Here is a 23,059-nt window from a genome sequence, read left to right on the forward strand (position 1 = left end):
TCTGGGGGGGGGGGGGGAACTGCTGGACTGTCAAATAAAAATAATGGAGTGTTACAAAGGTTACACATACCAGTATTTTCTCATTATACATTTTACGCATTTCCCAATATCTCAGTTCTTTTATCAAATTGCAAATGTTTTCTTGAACTGTTACTGAAAATAAATGAAATCATTTAATATGCACCGAAGTAAAACTATGAACTTTCTAGAACCAAAAACAGAAAGTTTACTTCATAATGAGTGACATATGACTAGTGACATCGAAAATTATGTAGATCAAGTGGAATGATTTAATAATACCATAGTCATTGAATTAGGTTTGGTATAGATTTGTAAATAGGAGGATCATTTTGAGTTACGTAAATAGATAATTACAAAAATTATTGTATCTATTATTATTAATTTATTATTATTATTATTATTATTATTATTAATGTGCATCATTCCCGCATACCATACATTGACTAAATTACACTTAATATAAAAAATACGTCCAATAGTTCAGGATAAATCGTGTACACAGATATAAATACAAAATCACTTTCCGGTATCAGCAATGCTGAAAAGGCGCATTTCCGTAAAAATCTCAAAACAGATTTTTAGCGGCATCACAATAGAGCTAGACCTATTTACCTTTAAATTTCAATGTCTCGTCTATGTACTGAGACACACAGGGGTGTCTCCAATCTTTAGGGTCAAAAATATACAGACGATAGAGGACTCTAAACTGAGCATTTTGAACTAGTGGTCGGAAATGGATATTTCGGACGCCACGAGATCTTGAAAATGTATGTGAGGGACGTTTCTGTAAGCTGCTTTAATTTTCACAACAAACAACTGCCTGGAGCTTTCATGGTAATATCTGTTATTTGTTATTGCTTACAAAATGTCATGGGTCGTTGTAATGCATGTATTGAGACAGGTGGTCGCCACTTTCAACAATTATTGCTCTGAGCTGAAGTTGTTGCTATAACATAAGGTATATGTTGTTTTTTAAATAAAACATTAAATATATTGTTGTTTGTAAGAGAATGTGGTTGTAACACAGCTCACTTCATATCCATGATCACCTGGGTAACAAATACTTACCTGTCTGCCTCACTGTACAACAGACACCAGGGATATTATTTTAAGAGAGTGGAGCAAAATGGCATGCATTGTTCGGATCTATTGAGGCTGAGGATCACCACTTTGAACAGTTGCTATTAGATGGAAGTTGTTTGTGTGTGTAAAAAATTAAAGCAGCTTGCAAAAATGTTCTCCAAACTTATTACTTTTTCAAGACCATACTCGTAGCTCCTGAAATATGCATTTTCCACCACTAGTTCCTTATGTCAGTTTCAAGCCCACTACCATCTGTATAATTTTTACCCTAAAGGTTGGATACACCCTGCATAGCAATTACAACCGAAAGGAAGTATGTGTAAGATTAAAGCTTGAAGTAAGAAAACAATAAACATCAACTTTCGCTCCATGGCAATCTTAAAATAATATCCTGAAAATGTTTTTCGATATTATTGAAATAAAACCATGGAAATATGCCATAATATTAAAATAAAACCGTGGAAATGTGAAACACAATTAAAAAATGTACATAAAAATTTTCGGTACTATTAAAATAAAACCATATAAATATGCGATACTATAAAAATAAAATCATGAAAATGTGCGGTACCATTAAAATAAAACATTGGAAATGTTTTGCGATACTATTAGAATAAAATCATGGAAATCAGTGACACTATTACAATAAGACCATGGCAATGTGGGATATTATTAAAATGAAACCATACAAACGTACGATACTATTAAAATAAAACCATGTAAATGTGGGATATTATTAAAATGAAACCATGGAAATGTGCGATAATATTAAAATGAACAAACGGAAATGTGCGGCACTGTTGTTTAGTGCGATAGTATTACAATAAAACCATGGAAATGTGCGATACTAATAAAATAAAATCATGGAAACGTACGATACTAATAAAATAAAACCATGGAAATGTGCTATACTACGAGTATTTAAATAAAACCTTTGAAATGTGCTTTACTACAAGTATTTAAATAAAATCATGGAAATATGCGATACGGTACTATTAAAATAAAACCACGGAAATGTGCTATACTACGAGTATTTAAATAAAATCATGGAAATATGCGATACGGTACTATTAAAATAAAACCATGGAATTATGCTATACTACGAGTATTTAAATAAAACCACGGAAATGTACTATACTACGAGTATTTAAATAAAACCATGGAAATGTGCTATACTACGAGTATCTGGATAAAACCACGGAAATGTGCTATACTACGAGTATTTAAATAAAACCATGGAAATGTGCTACACTACGAATATTTAAATAAAACCATGGAAATGTGCTATACTACGAGTATTTAAATAAAACCACGGAAATGTGCTATACTACGAGTATTTAAATAAAACCACGGAAATGTGCTATACTAGGAGTATATAAATAAAACCACGGAAATGTGCTATACTACGAGGATTTAAATAAAACCACGGAAATGTGCTATACTACGAGTATTTAAATAAAACCACGCAAATGTGCTATACTACGAGTATTTAAATAAAACCACGGAAATGTGCTATACTACGAATATTTAAATAAAACCACGGAAATGTGCTATACTACGAGTATTTAAATAAAACCATGGAATTGTGCTTTACTACGAGTATTTAAATAAAACCATGGAAATGTGCTATACTACGAGTATTTAAATAAAACCACGGAAATGTGCTATACTACGAGTATTTAAATGAAACCATGGAAATGTGCTATACTACGAGTATTTAAATAAAACCATGGAAATGTGCTATACTACGAGTATTTAAATAAAACCACGGAAATGTGCTATACTACGAGTATTTAAATAAAACCACGGAAATGTGCTATACTACGAGTATTTGGATAAAACCACGGAATTGTGCTATACTACGAGTATTTAAATAAAACCATGGAAATGTGCTATACTACGAGTATTTAAATAAAACCATGGAAATGTGCTATACTACGAGTATTTAAATAAAACCACGGAAATGTGCTATACTACGAGTATTTAAATAAAACCACGGAAATGTGCTATACTAGGAGTATATAAATAAAACCACGGAAATGTGCTATACTACGAGGATTTAAATAAAACCACGGAAATGTGCTATACTACGAGTATTTAAATAAAACCACGCAAATGTGCTATACTACGAGTATTTAAATAAAACCACGGAAATGTGCTATACTACGAATATTTAAATAAAACCACGGAAATGTGCTATACTACGAGTATTTAAATAAAACCATGGAAATGTGCTTTACTACGAGTATTTAAATAAAACCATAGAAATGTGCTATACTACGAGTATTTAAATAAAACCACGGAAATGTGCTATACTACGAGTATTTAAATGAAACCATGGAAATGTGCTATACTACGAGTATTTAAATAAAACCATGGAAATGTGCTATACTACGAGTATTTAAATAAAACCACGGAAATGTGCTATACTACGAGTATTTAAATAAAACCATGGAAATGTGCTATACTACGAGTATTTAAATAAAACCATGGAAATGTGCTATACTACGAGTATTTAAATAAAACCACGGAAATGTGCTATACTACGAGTATTTAAATAAAACCATGGAAATGTGCTATACTACGAGTATTTAAATAAAACCATGGAATTATGCTATACTACGAGTATTTAAATAAAACCACGGAAATGTGCTATACTACGAGTATTTGGATAAAACCACGGAAATGTGCTATACTACGAGTATTTAAATAAAACCATGGAAATGTGCTATACTACGAGTATTTAAATAAAACCATGGAAATGTGCTATACTACGAGTATTTAAATAAAACCACGGAAATGTGCTATACTACGAGTATTTAAATAAAACCACGGAAATGTGCTATACTAGGAGTATATAAATAAAACCACGGAAATGTGCTATACTACGAGGATTTAAATAAAACCACGGAAATGTGCTATACTACGAGTATTTAAATAAAACCACGCAAATGTGCTATACTACGAGTATTTAAATAAAACCACGGAAATGTGCTATACTACGAATATTTAAATAAAACCACAGAAATGTGCTATACTACGAGTATTTAAATAAAACCATGGAAATGTGCTATACTACGAGTATTTAAATGAAACCATGGAAATGTGCTATACTACGAGTATTTAAATAAAACCATGGAAATGTGCTATACTACGAGTATTTAAATAAAACCACGGAAATGTGCTATACTACGAGGATTTAAATAAAACCATGGAAATGTGCTATACTACGAGTATTTAAATAAAACCATGGAAATGTGCTATACTACGAGTATTTAAATAAAACCACGGAAATGTGCTATACTACGAGTATTTAAATGAAAACCATGGAAATGTGCTATACTACGAGTATTTAAATAAAACCATGGAATGTGCTATACTACGAGTATTTAAATAAAACTACGGAAATGTGCTATACTACGAGTATTTAAATAAAACCACGGAAAAGTGCTATACTACAAGTATTTAAATAAAACCATGGAAATGTGCTATACTAAGAGTATTTAAATAAAACCACGGAAATGTGCTATACTACGAGTATTTAAATAAAACCATGGAAATGTGCTATACTACGAGTATTTAAATAAAACCACGGAAATGTGCTATACTACGAGTATTTAAATAAAACCATGGAAATGTGCTATACTACGAGTATTTAAATAAAACCACGGAAATGTGCTATACTACGAGTATTTAAATAAAACCATGGAAATGTGCTATACTACGAGTATTTAAATAAAACCATGGAAATGTGCTATACTACGAGCATTTAAATAAAATCATGGAAATGTGCTATACTACAACTATTTAAATAAAACCACTGAAATGTGCTATACTATGAGTATTTAAATAAAACCATGGAAATGTGCTATACGGAAATGTGCTATACTACAAGTATTTAAATAAAACCATGGAAATGTTCTATACTACGAGTATTTAAATAAAACCACGAAAATGTGCTATACTACGAGTATTTAAATAAAACCACGGAAATGTGCTATACTACGAGTATTTAAATAAAACCATGGAAATGTGCTATACTACGAGTATTTAAATGAAACCACGGAAATGTGCTATACTACGAGTATTTAAATAAATCCATGGAAATGTGCTATACGGAAATGTGCTATACTACGAGTATTTAAATAAAATCATGGTAATATGCGATACGGTACTATTAAAATAAAACCATGGAAATGTGCTATACTACGAGTATTTAAATAAAACCACGGAAATGTTCGATACTATTGCATTAAACTATGGAAATGTGGGATATTAAAATGAAACCATGTAAATGTGCGATACTACTAAAATAAAACCATGGAAATATATGGTACTATTAAAATAAACCAAGGAAATATGCGGTATTAATATAAAATCATGAATATATGCGATAATATTACAATAAAACAATGGAAATGTGCGATACAAATTAAAATAAAACCATGAGAATGTGCGTATTATTGAAATAAAACCTTGGGGATGTGCGTTATTATCAATGTAAAAGCATGGAAATGTGCGATACTATCAAGTAAAATCATGAAAATGTGCGATACTATTAAAATAAAATCATGAAAATGTACGATGGGTATATTAAAATAAAATCATGGAAATGTGGGATACTATTAAAATGAAACCATGGAAATGTGCGATAAAATCAAATAATGGAAAGTTGCAATACCGGTAGCCTACTATAAAAATAAAACCATGGAGATGTACTATTCTATTAAAATAAAACCAGGGATATGTGCGATATTATTAAAATAAAATTATGGAAATGTGCGACACTATTAAAATAAATTCATGTAAAAGTGCGATACTATTTTAAAACATGGATATGTGCGATACTATTAAAATAAAACTATAGAAATGTGCAATACTGTTAAAATAAAACCACGGACATGTGCGATACTATTATAATAAAATTATGGATATGTGCAACACTTAAAATAAAATCATGTAAAGTGCGATACTATTTAAAAACGTGGATATGTGCGATACTATTAAAATAAAACTATAGAAATGTGCGATACTGTTAAAATAAAACCTCGGACATGTGCAATACTATTATAATAAAATTATGGATATGTGCGACACTTAAAATAAAATCATGTAAAAGTGCGATACTATTTAAAAACATGGATATGTGCGATACTATTAAAATAAAACTATAGAAATGTGCGATATTGTTAAAATAAAACCACGGCCATGTGCAATACTATTATAATAAAATTATGGATATGTGCGACACTTAAAATAAAATCATGTAAAAGTGCGATACTATTTAAAAACATGGATATGTGCGATACTATTAAAATAAAACTATAGAAATGTGCGATACTGTTAAAATAAAACCACGGACATGTGCGATACTATTATAATAAAATTATGGATATGTGCGACACTTAAAATAAAATCATGTAAAAGTGCGATATTATTTAAAAACATGGATATGTGCGATACTATTATAATAAAACCATGGAAATGTGCGCACTATTAACGTAAGATCATGGAAATGTGCGATACTATTAAAATAAAACCATGGAAATGTGGCATACAATAAAAAATAATACATTGGAAATCTTTTGCGATACTATTAAAATAAAACCAAGGTAATGTGCAGTATTATTAAAATAAAACAATGGAAATGTGCCATACTATTAAGGTGCATCTACTCGGTTTAATTTTTCTTTCAACTTTACACATTCAAGCAATGCATGCAAGAGTGAACGAAACACATTCCATTGTGCACACTTTTTTCCACTAAAAATGAGAGCGCATGCAGCAAATGAAAGCTTCCCATGGCGGTAGGAATCTGGTGCGTTATTTCGTTCCACAATCGCTTATAGCAAGCAGCTGACTATTCTAGGTGGCAATGAATGAACTGAAAATTGTTTTGTTTGGTGCTGTGAACCTTTTAAGCCGCAAGTGGCGGTAAGTACGATTAGCTTTATTGAAGATCAGAAAATATACTCGTGCCTATGGAGTGTTCAACCACAATTTTGATAATCAAGTATACCTAAGTATTGGATTGATATTCAATATTTATTAATTTATACATATATACCGGTACAGTGTGTGCGCGCGCGCACCAAACAAGGTTACCTAGAATAAACAGCTGCTCACTACATGCTGCTGTTGAACGAAATATGCGTAAGATACCCACCAGCGATGGATAGCTTTCAATTGCCACATGCGCTCTCATTTTTAGTGGAAAAAGCATGCACATTTGAATGCGTTTCGTTAGCTCTTGCATGCATTGCTTGAATGCGTAAAAGTTTAAAGGAAATTTAAACAGCATAGATGCACTTCTACGGTTCTATAAAATTCGGCTGCACTATATATATGTGTATATACATTTAGATTTTATAAAACGTTAAGGCAATTTGGTTACAGTACAGGAAATAATATGACTCCAGCAAGCCACTGCATCAAAAGTGCACATAAGTTATGATGTTTCAAATTCTGACTTAAAACTTACCTTATTAAATTCTGTTCTGCTGTAAGAAAATACAAATGAATACAGATCAGAGAATTGATAGGCTTTTTATAGAAGGCTAGCATAAAGTAATCTCTCACTTGGACTATGAAATATCAGAGAATTTATCTTATCTTTTCAGGTTTCATTCCTGCTAAACGTGAGTTCTCCTTTCTCTATCACACAGTAATGTCAGTTTACGTTCTGTCAATTCATGGACAACACTACAAAAACATTCAAGTCATCTCCAATGTTGATTTATTGCAGAAGCTTACATAATGCAACGCCCTATCTTACTTTGTGTGAAGGATTTAAAAGTATTTTTAGATATGTACTCATGAAAAGTTCTTTTAAAAATGACTACTTCTTTTTCTTGCAAAATTATTTCCTCTCCTTATAAGATTAGTTATATACATACGGTTTGTTATGTAAAATGAAATAAATTTCAGAAAAATGCATAAAAGGAACTAAGTCAAATACAAAACTGCATGTCACCTTAAGGATATGACTGGGATATATCACAATTCTAAGTCAAACTGAGAGGAACATGTAGAAATTCAGTATAAATAATGAGGCAAAAATGAGTAGGCCTATACTTATTTTAAACGACAAAACTATTATAACAGAAAACAAAAGCTGCAATAATAATCCGTTCTCTACAATACATCAGGTACAATAACTAAAAGCTAATGTTTTTTTGAGAAATTAATTGTCATCCTGAGAAAACTGTGAAATGATAATTACCTATCATTCAGGGCCGCCGAGAAGGGGGGGGGGGCAAAGGAGGCAAGTGCATAGGGGTCCGTGAGCAATAAGGGCCCGTCAGATTAAGTGAGTCTGATTACTCTTTATTATCATGAATAATTATTCACAGATACATACGGGTACTATAAAATTTTGTAAGAATATTTGTTACATAAATTTGACATATTAACTCAACAATAGTATAATTAATACAAATTACCACTTCATATGTAAATATTTGACTTTTAGGCCTATATACAGTAATAGAATATCGGTTTCCTGCATTAACGTTCACCGACACGACACTTGAGGGCCCGGCATTTCCTGAACTATGTTCCCATCGCTTGTACCGAACACGTTCAATTACTTATTGGCTTGTCCTTCTTAACTACCAACTTAACTACCCACCGCAATATGCTAGTGGACTTTCCCAAACCGAAGTCGCAAGATCACGTTTCATTGTATGTTTCGCGTCGAAACTTTCGTCTTTTCGTTGTCGTTTGTCTAGTAAATTCTGTTCATTAGTGTTACTGGTTATAGTTTTAACTACACAATGGACAAGTACAGGCATAAGTCGGGAGCTGAGAAGCACAAAGAGAGACAGAAAAAAATTGGAAGATGTTAATATGGGTGCTAGATTGCATGAAAAATATTATGAAGACATTAACAAAGAAATCAGTGATGAGCCGAAATATTTAAAATCAATTCATGCCTCTAATTTAAGGCCAACCCCACTGAAACCTATGAATTTCCTAAATAGTCTGAGGGAATTAAAACTGGACAGTTTATTTCCAAATATTTGTATAGCCATTAGAATATTCTATACAATTCCTGTGACAGTTGCTGATGCTGAAAGATCCTTCAGCAAAATGAAGGAAATAAAAAATGTATTCAGATAATGTGTCAAGAACGACTGAGTAACCTTGGCCTCCTTAGTCTGGAGAACGATCTTGCTAGGTATTTAAATTTTGATGATATAAATTATGATTTTGCATCAGTGAAGTCAAGGAGAGTTGTTTGTTGATGTTGGACTGCAAGTTAGAAATTACAGGTGTTTAAGAATAATGTTTTATCATCATCATCATCCGTCACGAGTTAGGTCTGTGTAGACCTGTTTCGGCCCCAACTAGCAGTCTTCTAAAGGGTCTTCCTAACCGTCGATGTCCTCTGGGTTGATATTGCATCATCATTTTGGGGATTCTTGAATTGTCCATTCGTTTTACATGGTGTAGCCAATTTAGTTTGTATCTGTTTATTTTCTCTTCTACTGACTCTACTTCTAATTGTTCCAATATTTATTCATTCCTTTTTCGATCTAAAAAAGTATATCCTACTGTCCGTCTGAGAAATTTCATTTCCGGTGCTTTGATTCTGCTCATATCTTTTTTCTTTAATGTCCAAATCTCACTTCCGTATAAAAGGGAGGGTAATGCTAGAGTATTATATATTTTTATTCTTGTGGACTTTTGTAATAATGTTTTATGAATATAATATATTGTGCTAATGTGAAGTTTTGCTAAAAGTTTTCAATGTAATAAAAGTGTATATTTTTAGGTTCGTATCTGTGCATGGGGTTATCTTTTTTTTATTATGCAAACAATTATTAAGATTAAAATAACTGGTAACTTGTAATTGTTACTTTTTTCAACGGGGATCCGAGTACAGTATTGCATAGGAGCCCATAAATTCTGTCGGCGGCCCTGCTATTATTATATTATTTTTGCACCCCTGTCTACATAATCTATTCTTCTGAACATAATTTCCATTCTGTTGTTGGTGTTTCCTACCTCCTAGCTACATATAGAAATTTAAGTCTTGTGGAAACATCAAATATTTCCGCGTTCAATTTCTACTTTTATTGCAGTAGTGAAATTTCATACACTTATTAAGAAATTAACATATGAGGCTAACAAAGGCAAAACTCGCCTTATCCAGGTAAAATGATTTGTCAGAAAACAGGAAAAACCGTTATGGATATGGACAGTTTTGCATTTGATTGTAGTTTTCTGAGCTCTATGGAAGAGGAATTAGACAAGATTTGCACAAACCGACTACCGTAAAATGGGGTAAATTTGCACCATTTTCTAGTTAAAAATTTGTTTTCAGTCTGTATATAGTCTTTAAATGTCTTATTTTGAGATGGGCATTTATTTTATACGTTCTAAGAATATGCGGGAATGTATTTAGTCAGTCATATCTTCGAAAGTAAATGTCTTTTGAAATTTATAATCTGCCAAAATTTGGTGCAAAGTTACCCATAGTTGGGGGTTACTTTGCACCGCCAGAGTTTTAAGAGGGGTGGTGTAAAGTTTGCCACTGCTGGTGTTACATTGCACCATACACGTGTTAAACAATGAAAATATAATGTATCAGGAACAGAAAAAATGGAAACACAGATTCAAAAACTGCTATAAATAGTAACACGGACAAAAGTTTTTGAAAAAAGTACACAAAATTTCAATATAAGTGATCACATTCTTCTAAAATGTTGTTTCAAAAATACTTTCAGTTCTTTCGAATGACAAGCCGAGATAACAGCACGTGAATAACTGTAAAAATTATACGTATTATTTTGTGTCAAGTTCTGGAATGGAATATAAGCAAGCCCTTTCTTGATACTTTCTTGGGTGGATTTACATAGTCTCCCAATTACATCCTCTAATTCATATTCCATAATATCATCCTTTTCAGTTCATTTGCAGAATTTGAATGATTTTGTCACTGTCTTGATGACAGCACTTATTTTTTTATTCCCTGGTACCTATCCAAGCCGAATCAATTGCTGGCATCTTTTGAAGCACTTCATTTGGAACTTTGTCCCTCACTGATAAGCCTAGTATCCTTCTCAACATTTTCCTTTGGCATATTTGGAGATTGTTACCAAGTTTGGCAGTGAAAGACCATGTATGACTTTAATATGTAATAAAAAGAAAAACAAATTCAAGTAATTTAGCTGTAATACAAAGTGTGAATTATAGTAAGCGCTTTTAAACTTCATGGAAGGTCCTCAAATGAAAATAATGCAATTAAAATTTTTTAAATCTTCGTTTGTGTTATGGTGCAAAGTACCGATATAGTATTTTGAGTGAAAACTGAAGATGGTCCAACATACAACATATATTTCTAAAGTGTCTAAAATACATTTTGTTTCGTTCTAGTTTGAAACTATTTTAAAAGAGTACGGAGTTTTAAATATCTCAGAAGTGTGATTACTGATAATAATATGGTATTGACAGAGGTTAAAGAAAGATTACAGGCGGGAAACAGATGCTATTGGGCCTTACTTCCTTTGTTACGATCTAGGGATCTCTCAAGAAATGGGAAAAAGAAAATATATAGAACAATAATCAGGTCGGTGGTTAGATACGCCCCTGAAACCTGGTCTTTACTAATAAATGAGGAAAGGAAAATTGCAGGATGGGAAAGGAAAATTCTGAGAAGAATATATGGGCAAAATGAAGAATGAAGAATGGAGAATGGAAAATTAGAACTAACAAGGAACTTTACGAGATATATGGTGAACCGCATATAATGGGAATAGTTAGAAGTGCAAGGTTGAGATGGGCTGGCCATGTTGAAAGAAGTGAAGAGGAATCATTACTGAAAAAGATTTATAGAGAGAAGCCAGATGTAGTAGAAGTTGTGTTGGGAGACCTAGGAAGAAATGGATTAAAGGTGTTGAAGAAGATATAAAGCTGATGGGTATAAGGGCATGGAGGAGAAGAACTCAGGACAGAAGAAATGGGTTTCTATTGCCAGGCAGGCTCTGTTCCTTCAAGGAACGTATCGCCATGGAGTAGTAGTGGAGTAGTTTGAAACTGCATACAGTTATGAAATAATTAATGGCAGATTTCATGATGAATTATTTCCACCTGAACATGGAGATAATGAATGAAGCTGTGACCAAGCAGAAACCAACATGAGTCATTTACCGCGCAGAATGTTGAGATCAAATCTCATCCATAACATCGGCAAAGGAGTAAATGATGATAAAACGTTGAAAATACAAGTAGACTACTCTTCCATGATTCAGAAATATAAGTTTATAGGAGACAAAGACCAGAGCCATAATTTTAAAATTCGTCTTAAAAGGGAAAAAGCATCATTTTTTGCATTTCGCACAGATGCATCATGTAAAAACATTTGGAATTTTATGAAAGAAAGCGAAAATGGAAAATATTTTACATTATCATCAACTTCAAAACACCATTATTTTTACATATTGCCAAATGCATGGCCAACTATCTGGAAGAAGTCAGCTGGTGAATTTTTCACTAAAAAAGTACCATCAGAAATAAAGAGATGTCTTGATATCCATCAGTACATAAGAATTGATTAAATTCTCAAAGGAGAAAAAGAATTTAGGGCCAGAAATGAAGAGAAGAGTTACAATAGCAGAACACAATCTACGTGTTCTAGTACATGGCAAAATAGTTGATAATGGACTGGACTGCTGGTGTAAATAATTATGAAACGATATAATTATTAATTAATGTTGTTTCAAATGTTTTTATGTTTCATGATAATTCACTTATTGAACTGTTAAAGTAGCAGAGATGAACAACGTTCGAGAAAGCAAGATTAACAGCGCCCGCAAAGCCAAAAATACACACGACAATGTTGTATACATCGCGTCGTTGATGTAAAGACTGCTTGTGAATGTTTTGAGACGTCGAGATTGATCACTTCCGAAGTCCCCAACATCAAGCAGCCTTGAATCACCACAACTGCTTATACCTGACTGAACTTTTATCTACTTTGGCAACTGATATATATGCATAAATAATCAAGTAGCCTATTTGAAACATTATCTCTACCTTTCAGTATATAATAATCCGTTCCCCAATCTTTATTTAATTACTAGGTCCTTATTAAAAGGCTAGGAATTTTCTTTTCGTATGTTTGAGATCAAATGTGCAATCTCAAGTAAAAAGATATTAACATTATGTTTTATGTTTCTTAGACAAGCAAATTTATTTGAGAATTGTTTTTTTCTATTTATATAACCATAGGTAATATCATAGAACCAGAACATTTTGATAACTAAGATACTGTTCTGTTTTGTCTTTTTGTCTCATTTAAACATTTATAATGTTATTTATTTCAATGATGTATGTTATTCAAAGTTATGAAATCTTTCCATGCCAACCAAATGCTATTTCGAGACTGATGAGCAAGACTCGAAGCGCATGAGAATGGCGAGACGAGACTCGAAAGACAAATGCAACTAACACAGCGAGCGGGAGTGGTAGTTAGTTTTTTGTTCATCTCTAGTAAGTAGCCTACTTAAACACTGTATAATTTCCAGTAGTGTGTACATAAAAATTAATTACCAGCAACTTAATAAAGTTCTGTATTTTTTTTTTTTTTTTTTGAAAATCTGACAACCCTAGTTTAATTACACCTACACCAATAAATTTTCTATTTAATATGTGGTACAAATTTAAATCTGAAATGTTATAGGCCTACTCAGACCATTGTAATCTACAAGTGTGAGACATGGACTTTGACAAAATACATAGAAGAAAAGCTCAATATCTGGAAAAGAAAAGTTTTGAGATGTATCTTTCACCCAAAAAAGCAAGGGGGCATATTGAGTCGCTCAGTGCCAGAGTTGCCTAGAGTTAAGCCTCTGATTTCTGCATAAAATGACTGTAAATTATCAGTTATATGTGTGCCAAAGTAATGTACTAAATAAATATTAGATGATAGCCTAGATCATAAATGTAACAGATAGGTCATCGCTATGTTAAAATCGTTTGCACTTTGAAGAGAACAACCGCCAGGATCGCCACCCGTCTGCCGTAAACGAACATGAGATGGCAGTACAGTCACTAATGCAATTCAAATGGGAATTATGATGTGACTCCTTATGTAACAACTAGATGGCAGCGTAGCAAAAGTTATTAACGTCAAAGCCTATAAGGCCGACCTAACTGGGGTATATAATTATGATCTAGGATGATAGTAAAGGAGAAGTAATTTCTAACTGAGAGCACATAATTTGAAAAAACGACGTCTAAGTTTAGACTTCAAAACTCTTTTCAGTGTAATTGTGGCTTAGGTAACTCTGGTACTGAGCCACTCAATGGAGGGTCAGATCAACATACATAGCATGGAAGAAAGAAAGAATAAAAAAGGCATTATCCAGACATTCTAATGAGAGAAGATGACTGAGATGGCACAATGATGTGGAGTCAGGTTTCAGCTCCAGTGACGTTAAAAGTTAGCGAAAACGTGCAGAAATTATGAGACTGAAATTCTGTGTTGAAGAAGGCCAAGATACTGAGAGGACTGTAGCATCAGGAAGTAAGTAAATAAGCAAGTAAAATTAGTTTTCCAATTTATATGAATGAATATGTGAACTGAACTATAGAGCCATCATTTTAATTGCTTTCAGCTGCACAGTTTCACTGCCAAGCAGAGAGCACCCTCCATGAAAGAGTAGCGGTAAGTACGATATGCAAGGTCAGCTACAAACAAGGCAAGACAGTAAAGTTGTATGTGAGTCATGGTGCAGAAATGTAGTAAAGAATAGAGTTTTCATTTGCTATAACTTCATAAAAACCGAATCACCTTCTTAGTGTTGTAGAGCATTTCGGGAATGCTTTCCTGGGTTAATCCGCCTAACAGATGTACAGTTCATAACATAGTCAACAAATTCAAAACTATAGAAAAGCTATTACAAAAAAAAAATGAAGACATGACGTTCAAACAGAAGAAAAGCTTGATGATATTGATGTTCAATTAGAATGTTTGCCACCACAGTATCTCTCTCAGCTAGCTCAGCAAGCACGAGTCAACTATGTGTCAGCACACAAAGCGACAAAATTATTGAAATTTCGTCCATAGAAAACGACAAAATAGCAAACATTTTACAAGTAGAGTTGCAACGTGTGAATGAAAATTTGTTACAATTCTATAATATTTGTCTCAAAGCACAAAGTGAATAGTTATTTCAACAGTTTCTTTGAAAAGCTAAGCAATATAGGCATGTTCACAACTTTAATTAGCAAAATAATAGTACTAAGTTAGCCTTATCCATTCACCCGATTCATCTTGATGCATACATAGGAATATGTGTGCATCTGCCAACCGCAAACAATGCAGGGACTACAATGTAAGCAAGTGAGCGGTGTGTGCTTGTGATCATGGTACCATGAAAGCGAACCCACATAAAATGAAAGCTCTGTATATCAATGCCGAAGTGAATTTTATGTAATTTGTAACGTGCATAACCCAGACACAACAGAGATTACTTGCATGTACAATAATTTTGAATGGCTTTAATGTGCAAAATGTACAGCAAGTGTGCATGAATACAACACAATAAGTAGCCTACTTACCGTATGCTCTTTGCTAACATTTAGTAATCTAGTAAATAAATACGTTTCCTATATATTTGTACTTTCGTTTTTTACAGGGAACAGCTTTGCAGTGCCTATCTCGCAAGTCGTCACTGCTCACAATTAATATCCTGTGAAAAAATAACAAATATGTGACACGGGCACCCCTTCATTTCTAGTTAATCATAGATAAATAGAAAAGTTTGGTCGAGAACTGAAACCTTGCTATTGTTCTTCCAAAACGCCATATATATTAACCATAAGGTAGCTGCCCTTAAAAAAAGGGTTGCTCAAAGGACACAGCATACGAAGAATGCAAAAACAATTCCAATACATGACATAATTTAAAAGTTTTCAATGTAGGTAAGCCAAACAAATTTTGCATAATATTATAATTTGTCGTCACTTCACTGTTCACACAAATAATTTTTCTTTTTGAGGGTTCATTGTCCATATAAATGAGTTCTGAGAATTTATACTGAATATTTAAATACAATAACGGCCAGAGTTTTTTATTTGTAGGTTGGAACATCAAATCTTCTACAACATTCAACAAACAAGTCTGAGATGGTATCATGAGAACCTAAAAACAAACCTATCACTTCAATATTACCAATAATTTTATACTTGTGCTTAAAGTATTCACAAAACTGATTTTTCTTTTGTAGCCTATATTTACTTGTTGAGGTTGATCAACACTAGGCTCAACTCGAACCGTTGCGTCTATAATTATAGCATTATCATCTTCCCTGTCAATAGCAATGATAACATGCCGTGTACTACCATTTGCAGCAATGCAGAATACTTCTTAGTGGTCAAAGTACTATGACAGATTCTTTGCAAGAAGTTCCCTTACAGTAGGATGTCAAGGTAAGTGCACGTGAAAGACTGTACATGCTACGCGTACGGGTTGCAATGAATCTATTCTGCAGGCAGTAGTGGCGAAAAAGAAGGGGTGAGCAAAATGAACTCTATTGGCCTACCACTGCAAGATGAATTAAACTGCTCTTCAGTAATAGATAATGTGTTACGCTCATACAAGAAAACAAGAAATAAAGGCATGTTTTGCAGCATGTACCTATCTAATAAATGAAGAGTCCACTGCAATAATGATGGATGTCATTTGGAATACATTTTGCAGGAGAAGCAATTGAAAGTTTGAAATGCTTAGCGCTCAAAGCTTAACTGATTTTCCGATCATTACTGGACATTGACTATCAGTGTTAATGCCACATAACTCTGTATGTACATTCTATATGTCTTAAGCTATGCATTGACAGTCTTGGTTTATTTTCGACAAGAAAGTGACATCCATCATTCTTGCAGTGGACTCTTCAAATGCAGTTAATTATAAAATAGTAGGATATAACAAATAATAAACATAGCTTCTCTTTAACTTAGGCAGTTTTACATAATGAGACCTATAATTAGCCTAATTATTGTTATGTAACTGTTACATAATCATGTATTACTTATGATATCACACTTCTAGAATAAATTCCTGACTTCTCGCGTAATTCAGAAGTACTTTTTTTTTTATTTTTGCCGACCCCAGCCTTCTTATGTCCGGTGAAATGTTGTTACCTGCAGCAAAATAATTTCTAATGGAAGACCTGAATTGGCTAACATTCCAAGTCCATTGAAGTAAATTTTTCAAGACCCCAAAGAAACTATATATAGCCTTGCATTATGAGTATTGAAATAAACACAGACTTAGAGTCGGGCTTAGGATACTCTTTTTTACAGAATGATAGCCTATGTAAAACACAACTTGTTAGGTAAAAATTCGAAATCGGTAAATTTTTGACTTGGGATGTTTGTCAATTCAGGTATTCAATTGTAAATGTGTGGGTATATTTTCTGGGTTTGATGAGTAAGGATCACAAAACAAATCCAACTTGGGCTGAAGCAGGTCAATATCTTTAAATCATCTATGGAACTCTTCCCAGATATTTTTTAAAACATTGCACTATTTTACACTGTTGAACAGGAGTTCAATGATTGAAGGCGTTGTAATTATAAAAATAAAAATTATTGTGCTGTGACATTCAAAATGAAATCTTCATCTGAAAGCTTTTAACAATATCTGTCGACACAAATTAATTAATTTTTTCCTTGCGATCTCAAATTAAAAACGTTGAGATGCTCGAATATATCCTTGAGAAAGTTAAGTTCCTCGATCCATGTTGAGTCAACTAGTTCTGGACTATCTCTATTTTTATATTATGAATCCTGATAAATATTTACGCAATTCAAAATACCTGGCTTAACCAAAGGATATCGTAATGGTAAGAAACATCATCAAACTGAGAATTTGTGTACGAAAAGCTGGACAATTTATAGACACAACTCGTAACTGACATGTAACAAGTCTACGCCATTAGCAGCACACACTTTTGTTTGTACTTTATTCTGTAAACATAAATACAATGCTGTGAGAAAGAAGCTCTACAATACATCTTCACATACATTTACTACTATTTAATGTCAATAAAAACAAACTAATTTGAATATTATATCAATCTGTATATGAACTAATAATTTCAGGCGTTCGACACTGCTTGACTTTGTAACTAAATAATTTCCACAAACCAACAAAGAGCACCACCTCATCTTTCACTTACATAAGAAGTCAAGAGTCTAGTCAGCCTGAAACTTACTGAACACTTCTTCATCAATGTGTAATGTACAACCCTTGTGTTCACCAGTGACTTGTACCTGCGTGCCTTACATGCCCTGATCAGTGCATACGGGCTGCGAGCACATCTGCGCTCTCATTGACATCACTGCCTTACAGCATGATGGCAATTATTATGAAGGAGCATGCCACGCTGGCAGGATCCCAAGACGTGGGGGAGAGTTTCAATCTCAGTGCAATGTCTACACTGTGAACAGTCTTGAAAACAGCCTGGCATTGCTCGTAGATTTACAGTTTGCCCAATTTCCATTCCGATACTGAAAGGCCTTCTTTGTCTTACCCATTTACTTGCAGGTGTATTATAGGCCTACTCTTGGAATAATTCAACTCCTTGTCCTTCATGATTTAATGCACACCATTTCTTGTATTTTTCAGTTCTCAGAATGCTTCTTAAGATCATTCCAAATTCTACATTCTGCATAAAAAAGTCTCATATATTTTCATACCTAATCACTTTCACTGTCATTCAGCCAGTTGGTAATGAAACTAATATACTACGTAACCAGATTTTAAAATGTGGCATGTCTTTATTGGGATACCTACATTACTTTTCAACAAACATTTCAATTGCCAAAAATACAAACTAGCAACAGTGCAATGGCTCAATCCTGGCTAGTCAGTTTGCTGACAGTTTCTCATCATATTAATTTATCGCCATAGGCTAAGATACTCATATAAGACAGGATCAGTGCCGGCTTTAAGCCATTACACTGATTTATTTCAATTGGGTGCCGTGTCTATGGGGGATCGGCACCTAAGCACAATGATTTTGATTTTCAGGACCTCTCCGTGGATACTATACGAAAATGCGCGGCAAATTTGGAAATGGCAGTGGCAGATGTGAGGGTACAACTCGCATTACAGAGTGAATGCTGGTTTGAGTTGCTATGAAATTCCGGTCAGTGTATGGGACCAGTGCTACCCAGCAACGTGATGGACTTGGGGAGCTGTGATAGGTAGTGAAATCCACCTGGTTACGGAAACCAACTATAATGGCTTGGGGGAATCTGTGAATTTGCGGAGCTATGATAGGTAGCAAAATTAGGTTACGGAAACCAGCTATAACGGCTGGAGGAACCATCGTGGTAACCACATGGTACCTCTGTACTGGTTGGATGATGGTTTATCTATAATGAGACATGTGGATGTGAGGACTGCAGTCGGCTGGTCAGCCTTAGTCCTCCATGGGCTGCCGCACCAAGGGTCAAATTTTTTAATTTTAATAGAGGTATATGTGTATAACAAATTATGTTTACCTGTATAAATTCTAGAGAACTTGTCGTGAACATGGGGCCCCAAATAATGTTTCCAATCGGGTCCCGTAACTCCTAAGACTGGCTCTGGATAGGATCAACAACTTTGCGACTAATTTTCTTCAAATACGAGGCGCGTCCAGAAAGTAAGTTTCTCTGGGACAGTTTACCGAGAGAAAACACAATTTCATGGAAATATTTATTGAAACAGATACAGCAGCTGTTGAGCTATTTTTCAACATATTTCCCACTGGAATTGGAACATTCGCCATATCATGGGATCAACTTTTGTATCACTGTGTCGTAGAAGTCTGCTGCCTGGTATCGGAACCAGTGTGTGACAACCGTCTGCACCTTTCCATCACTGTGAAAATGCTGATCAGGCAGGAATTTCTTGAAGTGTCAGAAACGATGTCAACTTTCGAGGTTGTCTAGCGTCGATGGAATTAGTAATCACGATATAGTACCGTAGCCTATATTGGCGAGATGAGACTGAGGATTCACTTCACATCCGCCTTACAGTTGTGAAAAACATTGTTGGCGAGATGAGACTGAGGATTCACTTCACATCCGCCTTACAGTTGTGAAAAACATTGTTGGCGAGATGAGACTGAGGATTCACTTCACATCCGCCTTACAGTTGTGAAAAACATTGTTGGCGAGATGAGACTGAGGATTCACTTCACATCCGCCTTACAGTTGTGAAAAACATTGTTGGCGAGATGAGACTGAGGATTCACTTCACATCCGCCTTACAGTTGTGAAAAACATTGTTGGCGAGATAAGACTGAGGATTCACTTCACATCCACCTTACAGTTGTGAAAAACATTGTAAAAAAAAAAGTCTGCGTTGATCAACGATACACCAGCACGCAGAATACGTTAATTACTCAGTTTCGGAAATTAAACTACAGTTGTGTTGGTTTGAATGTTTATTTTTTTAAGCACGGATCTCATAAAGGGTGCCCATACTCGGTGCTAGGAAAAACGTTTCTACGTCAAAGCCTGAATAATAGCTGAAGCTAGCGAGGCTGGCATCCACGAACTTTCTTACTCTAACCGGAAAAGCTCATTAGAGCGTGAATAGTTACCGGTATTGCATATTCTGAAAATGTAGACCTACAGGAGCACCATTTTACCTATCCACAGAAACACAACTAAGCTACCTCCATTATTGTAGTTAACACAGAAGCTTGCGAATTTGTGAACTAATTATTTAATAAGCGGTACCGTATAAATTATATTTAGATCCTTACCAGCTAAATAAGTGATCACTCCGTCCTCGAGATATCCCCGACGAGAACTGACGTCTTCTTGTCACGGTGATAAAGCAAAATGACTCTGCTATAAAATAATCTATTGTAATGTTAAGCTTGCTGAAGGTCACTAATAAGATATCAAATGCGACTCAACTAACTTACATCTTCTCTACGCTTGGCACGCCCCTCACCAGCACCCAAACAAGTTTGTAGCCGGGTAAACATTGGGATTTGGACGGAACGTCATCTGCTGTAGTTTTAGTTCTAACTCCGCCAATAGATGTCAGCTATAACTGGCGCGTTAATTGAAATATTATAGTACGGTCACACGTCGCTACTTTTGCTGCGCAACTTTTGTACTGCAGCTGCAAAAGTTACGTATCGTCCTAGGGTATCGTGTTCACACGTAGCCAGAAGTAGCGCGCTGCACGCTACTTTTCGTGCTGCGCAACCCGAGTGCAGCAAAAGTTGCAACTGGAGGTTGCGAGTCTGTTCACACACAAGGCGCTATTTTTGCAGCCGCAGTCATGCTGCAAGTTTCCATCTCCGCGTTGACTTCTCAATATACATTTTGTGGTTATGTTCGTATGATTAATAAACTCATGCGAAAGCTTACTTATCTATTATTTGCTTTTCTGTCCTAACTAGTATTCAGAAATTGGCACTACTTTTACTATAAAGCTTTTAAAACCGCCTATATACTTAAATGATAACCAACAGCATAATTCACGTAATCAATGTTGGCAACTCTCCTGTTTAAAACTACGCTACGGAAAATTAAAAAAATTAATTATATCGTCAGCAAATATGCTCAGTCTGTGTTGTGCATTTAATAACTTACAAATAATTTATTTTCATCACATCTAACATTAAAATATATGCAAACAATAAAAGTATCATTGGCACATTTGGGTGGCAACACTGGTCGCAACCGCAGCAAAAATTTCAAAACTTAAGGTACGGTCACACGTCGCTACTTTTGCAGCGCTACTTTTATACTGCAGCTGCAAAAGTTGCGTGTCGTGTTCACACGTAAGCCAAAAGTAGCGCGCTGCACGCTACTTTTCGTGCTGCGCAACCCGAGTGCAGCAAAAGTTGCAACTGGAATTTGCGAGTCTGTTCACACGCAAGGCGCTACTTTTGCAGCCGCAGTCATGCTGCAGGTTTCCATCTCCGTATTGACTTCTCAATATACATTTTGTGGTTATGTTCGCATTATTAAGAAACTCATGCGAAAGCTTCCTTATCTGTTATTTGCTTTTCTGTCGTATCTAGTATTCAGAAATTGGCATTATTTTTACTATAAAGCTTTTAAAAACGCCTATATTACTTAAATGATAACCAACAGTATATTCACGTAATCAATGTTGGCAACCCTCCTGTTTGGAACTACGCTACGGAAAATTTAAAAAATGAATTATATCGTCACCAATTATGCTCAGACTGTGTTGTGTATTTAATAACTGTTACAAATAATTTATTTTCATCACATTTAACATTAAAATATATCCAAACAATAAAAGTATCATTGACACATTTGGGTGGTAACACTGGTTGCAACCGCAGCAAAAGTTTCAACAAAACCGATATCAAAAATGCTGCGGCTGCAACCCTGAGAACCCTGTTCACACGTCGCTACTTTTAAGTTGCGCGCAGCATGGAAAAGTAGCGGGCAGCAGGTTCGGCAGCCGCTACTTTTCGGGTTGCACCGTTGTTCACACGTCGCAGTACAAGAGTTGCGCAGTTTTTTGTACTGCAGCGCTGCAAAAGTAGCGACGTGTGATCGTACCTTTAATATCAGAAATGCTGCGGCTGCAACCCTGAGAATCCTGTTCATACGTCGCTACTTTTAAGCTGCGCGGAGCATGAAAAAGTAGCGGGCAGCAGATTCGGCAGCTGCTACTTTTCAGGTTGCACCGTTGTTCACACGTCGCAGTATGAGAGTTGCACAGTTTTTTGTACTGCAGTGCTGCAAAGTAGCGACGTGTGACCGTACCTTTAGTTTAGAAAATGCGAGAAGCGTGCAGCAAGTCCATTCGTTATCTCATAAAACCTACCTGTGCGTCAGGGAAAGAAGAAAGCGTACTGACAAGCCTCCCTCGCTACGCTCCTACTCCCAGCTAGCGAGCTCACTTACTCCCACCATAAGGTGACGCACGCAAGCATTTGGTTTCACG

At 34.7% G+C, this 23,059-nt stretch overlaps 1 protein-coding gene across 4 annotated transcripts in view; it reads right to left on the bottom strand.

Annotated features, from left to right (window-relative positions):
• The window catches only part of LOC138696516 (prostaglandin reductase 1-like), a 52,013-nt gene extending 30,864 nt beyond the window's left edge, over positions 1 to 21,149 (bottom strand). Inside the window, exons 1-2 of one of the 4 annotated variants that reach the window (XM_069821577.1) lie at positions 20,880 to 21,038; positions 15,673 to 15,803 (exon numbers count right to left, since the gene is read on the bottom strand). In XM_069821577.1, the coding sequence (XP_069677678.1) occupies positions 15,673 to 15,692 (20 nt within the window). In that variant the 5' untranslated portion in view covers positions 15,693 to 15,803; positions 20,880 to 21,038. The other 3 variants (XM_069821580.1, XM_069821578.1, XM_069821579.1) reach the window with 3 other exon arrangements.
• Positions 21,150 to 23,059: the final 1,910 nt, after the last annotated feature.

This window comes from Periplaneta americana, chromosome 3 (genome assembly GCF_040183065.1).
Source record: "Periplaneta americana isolate PAMFEO1 chromosome 3, P.americana_PAMFEO1_priV1, whole genome shotgun sequence".
NCBI lineage: Eukaryota > Metazoa > Arthropoda > Insecta > Blattodea > Blattidae > Periplaneta > Periplaneta americana.